This window comes from Coregonus clupeaformis, unplaced genomic scaffold (genome assembly GCF_020615455.1).
Source record: "Coregonus clupeaformis isolate EN_2021a unplaced genomic scaffold, ASM2061545v1 scaf0611, whole genome shotgun sequence".
Classification (NCBI taxonomy): domain Eukaryota; kingdom Metazoa; phylum Chordata; class Actinopteri; order Salmoniformes; family Salmonidae; genus Coregonus; species Coregonus clupeaformis.
Genome location: NW_025534066.1, coordinates 169,368 through 178,677, shown reverse-complemented (window position 1 = coordinate 178,677; position 9,310 = coordinate 169,368). Strand labels below are relative to the sequence as shown.

Below are 9,310 nucleotides of genomic sequence, written 5' to 3'. Positions count from 1 at the left end.
TGTTTTGGTGCCTCTGGGTCAATTCAGAAAGTTGATTGAGGACCTTATTACTGACGATATTTTTTTAATGACCGTTTTTCTTTCTGATTGCATTTTGTATTCATATTGATGTGTGTATTTTCTGTAATTCAGGGCTCATCTGTAAAATAGACCTTGGTCTCAGTATGACTCCCTGATAAAATAAAGGTTAAATAAATAAAATAAATACGGTACTGCTGCTGGATCAGCCAACTGTTCGTGGCAGAAATTAGTTATGTTATTGGAGGTGCTGAAGGTGGATTTTGCTCATGCACACTTGGTCAAAAACAATATACTTTTGATTTAGACCTTTTTTGGAAGTAAATACCGTGCGTGACGGCAGTTGCTCTGCGAAACTGATAAGAGCGTCTGCTAAATATGTCAAATGAGATAAATGAAAATTAAACTTTTTGTGAGTACAGAACGTATTTTGACAACGTTTGCAGAGTTGGTTAATCGGAATATGAATTGAAGGATTCCAGTTGTTTTGAACACAGACGACGGAGGTATCAGATTTCCGAGTTCCCAGTTGTTTTGAACGCAGCATTAGTAGCAAACTAGTCGGTTTGATGCTGGGAATATCTGTGCTAGTTAGCCGGCGCTAAACAGGTGTCGTCTCACTCAAAGCCAGTTATCTAAATCCATTCTCTGATCAACGTGGGCGGTTTATCTGATCATCCAAAGGTAGGGATTTGTCTAATTATTTTCGTAGCAACTAGCTACCAAAATGTGTTTTCTTCCAGGGCAGGATTAACGTTAGCTAGCAAAACGATAGATTTCCTACTAGACAACAGCTACATAACGTAACACAAAACACTAGCCTCAATAGAAGAGGTACATTCGTGAACCTCGTTTTGTTTTTACGAACATGCTATAGCCAAGCGTGTTAACTTACAAGCTAACCAACCTCACTATCATCAACTTGCACATCCCGCTTGTCATTTCTTTAAAAGTATTTATTTTTCAACGTGTTCAGTAAGTAGCCCCCATACGTCTGCGTTTAATTTCTTAATCGCCACTATCATAGAAGTCAGGTTGTTTTCTGTTTTTATGATAATCTCTTTCTTCAGGGCATTCCTATGACGCTAGTTTGAACTCTGACCCGAGTCATCGTGGCATTTTGACGGATAATCGATTTGTTTCGCCATGTTTCCACAGACAGATACATAACAACCACCAACTAAACCAACAGTAGAGACAATATTTCATCGAAATGTGAAGCTATCAAGGTGTGCTTTTCAGAAACTCCCGCCAACAGGGTGAAATATTGAAACATAATCCGGAAGTCGTGCGGATGTTGTCATTGTGAGATAGCGACAATGTATCGAGTTTGATGCCGCGTTCATGTGGTACTAGGAACTAGTGGTGCTTTCAAGACAAGTGGGAACTTGGAAATATCGTCAAATCATGACGTCGGTGGTCTTCAGGTCGGAAAGTCGGAGTTCTAGAAAGATTTCCGAGTTCGATGGCGTTCAAAACGATTTTTACCAGTCAGAGCTAGTTTTTTACCAAGTTCCCAGTTGTCTTGAACTCTCTGAAGTCAGATTTTCGAGTTTCCTAGTTCCGACTAGCACGTGAACATGGCATAAGAATAACCGAACGCCCAGAGCACTCCACAATGTTTTGCTTATGGAACTCGTTTGGTGAATAGAGAATTCTGATACCTCTTCCCAAGTCACAGACGTCCCTGTTTAGATTTCCCTGTCAGTGTACATTCTGCCCTGGAAACACGTGCTTGTATAAAAAAAAATATATATATTACCTTCTCTCCAAGGATGACGGGAGATGAGGCTACTGTCTCTTTGGTGGATGTTTTGGAAGAAGATGAAGAGTTGGAGAATGAGGCGTCTGCTGTTTTAGCTGGCAGTGATTCTGAGAAGTGTTCTTATCCTGAGGTAGGCTATTTGCGCCACATCTTTTTAGAGAAGCACAAATATACCCAATATTAGTTAGATATAATACAACTTTGCTATCTGAGCCAGTGTTAAGTTGCATATTTTTTAAATTCTACACCAATCAATCTTATGTCACTGCCAACCAAAATTACAAATATCAATACCAAATTGACAATAGTTTAGAAATGTAACTTGATCTGTGTTTTTATGACAATTTTAAATGTTCTAACCTGTGGATTTATCACATGTACATTTTCCCTCTTGTGGTAGACATTGCAAAAACATGCTCTATCTGAAAGAATCAAGATGCATGGCAGTTTCACATGTGTTTTTTGGGGGGATGTGTTCTTACAGGGCTATGTGAAGCGACAAGCCCTCTATGCCTGTAGCACCTGCACACCAAAGGGGGGAGAGCCAGCCGGCATCTGCCTGGCCTGCTCCTACAAATGCCATGAAGGCCATGACCTTTTTGAGCTCTACACCAAAAGGTGAGTTTCACTGCATTGTTGATTCTTTTTTTTCTATTGAATCTTTCCTCAACTCCTTGCCTCCTCAAAACGTAGTGGACAAGAAGGCCTGAGGGGAGGTAGCTTCTCCTCCAATAAGGTAGAGCAGTAGGTGAGGAGCTGGGGTGTGAGGAATCCCAGAAAGATGAATTGAGATGGAGACGTGGGGTGGACCCCCTAAAGGACAAGACAGACCAACACAAATGTCGTCCATGCGCTACATTGCCTGTTGATGATGTAGATAGGACAACCTTGTCTGTCTTGTCCTTAAAGTGGTTTATATTTTATATGAATGCATGTTTACCAAATGAAAAAGCATTGTTTTGGTATGTCAGAGGCCCTTCAAGCTTGCCTGAATTTTATTTACTGTAATCGCTAATTTTTGTGTGTTCATTGAGGGAAAGCATTGTTCATACTAACGTAACATGGGTTCAGATATCCGTATCTAATAATGGCTTGTGGATCACATCAGTTTATGAAATGTAAGTTCATTGTCCACTCATCTTTCAATCATCTTAAAGTTAGACCCAGTCCATCTCCTTAATGGGACACACAGAGCAATATTTGGGTGCTGTGTGTGGCCCTATATCTGTGCTCAAATTTATAAATGTTCCTGTGTAATGAACCACAGCACCCTCTAGCTTTATCTGTGATACTGCAGATGGAAACAGAATTTTCCGTAGTTAAGGGTGCAGTGCAGTTAAATGTGTTTTACCGTAAAAAAAAAAGAAGATATTTCCACACTGAATATTGTGAAAGTGATGATAATGGCCTTTTTGTGTAAGATCTGTTTAAAAAAAATGCCTGAAATTTCAGCCTGTTCAAGTGGGATGTACTTTTGACCCGCACCCGGCGATCTGATTATAATAGACCAATTAACATTAATAATTTATTTACATATTCCCTCCTAGTTTTGGCGCTGGTCCCGCCCAAAAGCAAGAGAGATTGTGCATTATGGATGCCTTAGCACTGTATTCCAGCCGAACAATCAGTTTGTCTGATTTGGCAGCGATTTATTTATCATAATCAACTGTCAGAGAAGTTCAGTCGAACCTCCTGCACAGCACACTTTGCATCGGACTACACTGCAAATCAGGCTAGGTACACAGGTGGATTTCCCAGCAGCTCCATCGAGCATCGCATGGATCTTGAAATCGGCAGCAGCAGCAACCATTCATGAAGTAAGTGTCTAGATAGTTATTTTTCTATTATAAGTAAAGGACATGGTATTCATGGGTTGCATGCTTCGTCACAATATTGTTTTGAATGTTCTCTTGAGGACCTCTGCCCGGATGAACTTTCTACTAGCTACTCAATGGCATTCTCTGAGCTGCAATGTGCTGATGAAGATTTAGTCTAAAGTGCATTATAATGACTTGGAAAAACAAGGACATTTCTAAAGGAGGCAAATCATTAGTTGGATTTATAGCTTGTGAGGAGTCGCTTGAAGCGTGAGAGGAATGGAAGATTTTCCACCATAATTTGCAAATAAATTAATTAAATTCATAAATTCATTAAAAATCCTACAATGTGATTTTCTGGAAAAAAAAATCTCATTTTGTCTGTCATAGTTGACGTGTACCTATGATGAAAATTACAGGCCTCTCTCATCTTTTTAAGTGGGAGAACTTGCACAATTGGTGGCTGACTAAATACTTTTTTCCCCCACTGTACAGGGGGTACCGGTACAGAGTCAATGTGCAGGGGCACCGGTTAGTCGAGGTAATTGAGGTAATATGTACATGTGGGTAGAGTTAGTGACTATGCATAGATAATAAACAGAGTAGCAGCCGCGTAAAAGAGGGGGTGGGGTGTGGGTGACAATGCAAATAGTGCGAGTAGCCATGATTAGCTGTTCAGGAGTCTTATGACTTGGGGGTAGAAGCTGTTAGGAAGCCTTTTGGTCCTAGACTTGGTGCTCCGGTAACGCTTGCCGTGCGGTAGCAGAGAGAACAGTCTATGACTAGGGTGGCTGGAGTCTAGGTCCAAAAGGCTTCTTATATTGCTTTGAGATTTCTATTATGAAAGCACTATAGAAGTTTAATTTATTTTTATTATTATTACTAGCCTGCCAGCACAAAGCAAGAGGGAGGGTAGCTACTAATATTATTAGCTAGCTAGATATCTCATTAGGTGTATGTTTATCTGTGATATGATTCCTAAAACAAATAGTAAGCCTTCTGGCAGTTGAATACCAGAATGAATGTGTAAGTCTTATGATACATCAAATGACTTATGAAAGCTCAGGCTAGAGATCTAGCGGTTTGACTTTGCTACAGGCATACATTATCATTTTATTTCAGTTATGGACTATCAGATATGAAATAATGTTACATTTTCTCAAATGTGAGTGAAAACATAAAAACATAAAATGTAACTTTGTCACCTTGCAAACAGTTTGATAACGTCCATTCATGATCCCCTTATGTGCTAAAGAGCCATAGCTGAGGAAGTCCTGCAGGATGAAGAGGACCATGAAGTCATGGACTTCTTGGAGGAAGATGTTTTTGATGAGGAGCTACTTGGTGTGAAGACTAGGACAAAGAGTATGAGACACACACAGACAGGTGAACATCGACTGGCAGAGAAGCAGCTGAACTGGTCCTCCCCCTCCCCCACCTAACCCTCCTAGGTTGATGCTGGTAGTTGGTGCTGCTCATACCAAGCTGGTGGTGAAGGTCGTAGAAATGCTATAGCCTGGTCCCAGATCGGTTTATGCTGTCTTGCTAACTCCAAATGTATGATAGTTGTAATGCCATGATACCATAGCTGTTGGCTTGGCTATACATATGAGTTGGCTAATGGCTATATAGCACAAACAGCTCAAAGACCAAGCTAACATTTGGCTGATTGTCGGAACAGAAATAAATGTTATGTACTTGAGGACTACTCTAAAAAATGTTGGCTTTGTTGCAGTAAATATAGAAAGGAGAATATGACGTGATTTGCTTGTGTGGCACCTGAATGCAAGGGCAAGCAGTTGTGTATGGTGATATGATAGTGATGCAAATGCACGTGTGTTTTCAGTTTTAAAAGAGACAATGTTTTCCCCTTTCAATAAAGTTATTGTTTTATTAATATTATATTGTTGTGCATGTCTTTCCTTATCATATGTAAGACTCAATGCTTTCTGTAATTTGTTTTGGTGCACATATGTGTTTTAATTTACTATCTGGATAAGAAAGAACATCTCCCGAGTGGCGCAGTGGTCTAAGGCACTGCATCGCAGTGCTAGCTGTGCCACTAGAGATCCTGGTTCGTATCCAGGCTCTGCTGTAGCCGGCCGCAACCGGGAGACCAATGGGGCGGCGCACAATTGGCCCAGTGTCGTCCAGGTTAGGGGAGGGAATGTCCGGCAGGGAGGTAGCTCAGTTGGTAGAGCATGGCGTTTGCAATGCCAGGGTTGTGGGTTCGTTTCCCACAGGGGGAGCAGTATGGGAAAAAATAAATAAAAAAATGAATCATGTAAGTCGCTCTGGATAAGATGACGTAAAATGTAAATAGAATTTGAGAAAAGTACCATCAGTCGCTAAAATAGGTGTTAGAGGTATTTTTATTCTGATTCTAACTGTGAACAAGTGATATTTTCCAGAGCTTGAGTAGTGAAACAATAACTTGAAAAGATACTTACAGTGCCTTCAGAAAGTATTCATACCCCTTGACTTATTCCACATTTCGTTGCGTTAAACAGCCTGAATTCAAATGGATTAAATATTTTTTTTAAATCTCACCCATCTACACACTACCCCATAATGACAAATTGAAAACATGTTTTTAGAAATGTTTGCTAATTTATTGCAAATTAAATACGTATTCATTTACATATGTATTCACACCTCTGAGTCAATACTTTGTAGAAGCACCTTTGGCGGCGATTACAGCTTTGAGTCATCTTTTGGTATGTCTGTATCAGCTTTGCACATCTGGATTTGGACATTTTCTCAAGCTCTGTTAAGTTAGAGGGGGAGCGGCAGTGAACAGCAATCTTCAGGTCTTTCCACAGATTTTCAAAGGGATTCAAGTCTGGGCTTTTGCTGGGCCGCTCAAGGACTTTAACATTCTTGTCCTGAAGCCATTCCAGCTTTGCTTTGGCTGTATGCTTGGGGTCATTGTCCTGTTGGAACGTAAATCTTCGCCCCAGTCTAAGGTCGTTTGCATTCTGAAGCAGGTACTCATCAAGTATTTGCCTGTATTTGGCTCCATTAATTGTTCCGTCTATCCTTACCAGTCTCCCAGTCCCTTTGCCACTGAAAAACATCCCCAAAGCATTTTTTTCTTTAGGGGCTGGATCAGCTTTAATATTGTGGGTTCTATCAAGGTTGATATAAAATAACATGTAAAGTGTTGGTCCCATGTTTCATGAGCAGAAATAAAAGATCCCAGAAATTTTCCATACACATAAAAAGCTTATTTCTCTCATGTTGTGCACAAATTTGATTACATCCCTGTTAGTGAGCATTTCTCCTTTGCCAAGATAATCCATCCACCTGACAGGTGTGGGATATAAAAAAGCTGTCTAAAAGGCATGATCATTACACATGTGCAACTTGTGCTGAGGACAGTAAAAGGCCACCCTTAAATGTGCGGTTTTGTCACACAACACTGCCACATATGTCTTAATTTTGAGGGAGCGTGCATTTGGCATGCTGACTGCAGGAATGTCCACCAGAGCTGTTGCAAGATAATTTAATGTTCATTTCTCTACCATAAGCCGCCTCCAATGTCATTTTAGAGAATTTGGCAGTACATCCAACTGGCCTTACAACCGCAGACCTCGTGTAACCACGCCAGCCCAGAACCTCCACATCCGGCTTCTTCACCTGCAGGATCTGAGACCAGCCACCCAGGCAGCTGATGAAACGGAGGAGTATTTCTGTCTGTAATAAATCCCTTTTGTGGGGAAAAACCCATTCTGGGTTTCTCCCAGGCCCCACCCATGGCTGTGCCCCTGCCCAGTCATGTAAACTAATGAACAACAATACTTAGACTTCTACTTCCAATTATACATTTTACGGGCACGGTACATTTATACCAAAGTTATCGCTCTTTTCCTTTAGTTCCACCCTTCAGCTACCCTCAACCCCTCCCATCTATCTATGAAAACCATCAAGTTTTGTTTTCTGCTTGCCATATTTTTCAACTGTGCTGTTTCTCATAGTTTCTACAGAGTTTAAATGAAAACATATTTTTTGTAAGAGTATTATTATATTATTGATCGATTGACTATGGCTTTTCAAATCACCCAGCAGTGCTATTTGCAGAGTTAGTTTTAGGTAAATGTTGTGATTTTTCAGCCATTCCCAAACCTGCGACCAAAAACAAGCTACATATGGGCAGTACCAAAACAAGTGATCTAATTATTTTGTCTATTCGCAGCAAAATCTGCAGAGCTGGGATGATTGTATGCCCCATATACATAACATTCTATTAGTTGCATAATATTTTAAATTGAAAAACTACGTTTTGAATCCGGCGTTGTTTTGTGTATCAGTTCATAAACCATGTGCCATGGAACCGGCACATAAAAAATCTCTTCCCAACTATTTTGTAACCTGTATTGCGCAGCTGTCAATTTTTTGATACAATTAAAGATACACATTTTTTTTATCTTTAATGTATGGCTGACAGACAAGTTCCTTACCTTCTCCCCCTTCAACTTTGCCTCCTCCATTTTTGCAGTAATGCTGCAATCAGTTGGTTGTAATTTTGGATAGTGCAGACATTTTCATATATTTTTGTTAGCTCCACAAATAAACTGAAATATTACATTTACATAAATATTCAGACCCTTTACTCAGAACTTTGTTGAAGCACCTTTGGCAGCGATTACAGCCTCGTTTCTTCTTGGGTATGACACTACAAGCTTGGCACTTGAGTATTTGGGGAGTTTCTCCCATTCTTCTCTGCAGATCCTCTCAAGCTCTGTCAGGTTGGATGGGGAGTGTCGCTGCACAGCTATTTTCGGGTCTCCAGAGATGTTAGATCGGGTTCAAGTCTGGGCTCTAGCTGAGCCACTCAAGGACATTCGGAGACTTGTCCCAAAGCCACACCTGCATTGTCTTGGCTGTGTGCTTAGGGTCATTGTCCTGTTGGAAGGTGAACCTTTGCCCGAGTCTGAGGTCCTGAGCTCTCTGGAGCAGGTTTTCATCAAGGATCTCTCTGTACTTTGCTCCGTTCATCTTTCCCTCGATCCTGACTAGTCTCCCAGTCCCTGCCGCTGAAAAACATCCCCACAGCATGATGCTGCCACCACCATGCTTCACCGTAGGGATGGTGCCAGGTGTCCTCCAGAAATGAGTTCAATCTTGGCTTCATCAGACCAGAGAATCTTGTTTCTCATGGTCTGAGAGTCCTTTAGGTGCCTTTTGGCAAACTCCAAGCGGGCTGTCATGTGCCTTTTACTGAGGAGTGGCTTCCGTCTGGCCACTCTACCAAAAAGGCCTGATTGGTGGAGTGCTGCAGAGATGGTTGTCCTTCTGGAAGGTTCTCCCATCTCGACAGAGGAACTCTGGAGCTCTGTCAGAGTGACCATCGGGTTCTTGGTCACCTCCCTGACCAAGGCCCTTCTCCCTCATTGCTCAGTTTGGCAAGGCGGCCAGCTCTAGGAAGAGTCTTGGTGGTTCCAAACTTCATCCATTTAAGAATGATGATGGAGGCCACAGCGTTCTTGGGGACCTTCAATGCTGCATACATTGTTTGGTACCCTTCCCCAGATCTGTGAGGATCTCTTGTTAAATACTGTTGAAGTAATATGGCTACAGGTTCATCTGCCTCACCTAAAGCCCATTCTGGTGGGAAGCTGTTATAGACCACCAAGTGCTAACAGTCAGTATCTGGATAACGTGAGAAATGCTTGATAATATATGTGATATCAATAGAGAGGTATACTTT

At 41.3% G+C, this 9,310-nt stretch overlaps 1 protein-coding gene and 1 long non-coding RNA gene across 2 annotated transcripts in view; both read left to right on the top strand.

The window, feature by feature from the left end:
• The first annotated feature begins 469 nt into the window (after positions 1–469).
• The window catches only part of LOC121549146 (putative E3 ubiquitin-protein ligase UBR7), a 45,387-nt gene continuing 36,546 nt past the window's right edge, over positions 470–9,310 (top strand). Inside the window, exons 1-3 of the mRNA XM_041861018.2 lie at positions 470–702; positions 1,793–1,913; positions 2,268–2,401. Coding sequence (XP_041716952.2) covers positions 1,794–1,913; positions 2,268–2,401 — 254 coding nt within the window. The 5' untranslated portion in view covers positions 470–702; position 1,793. The remainder of the gene's footprint in view (positions 703–1,792; positions 1,914–2,267; positions 2,402–9,310) is intronic.
• On the top strand, positions 2,412–5,502 carry LOC121549147. The gene is made up of 3 exons (XR_005996746.2): positions 2,412–3,600; positions 4,096–4,141; positions 4,856–5,502. It is a non-coding gene; the product is annotated as an uncharacterized LOC121549147 (long non-coding RNA).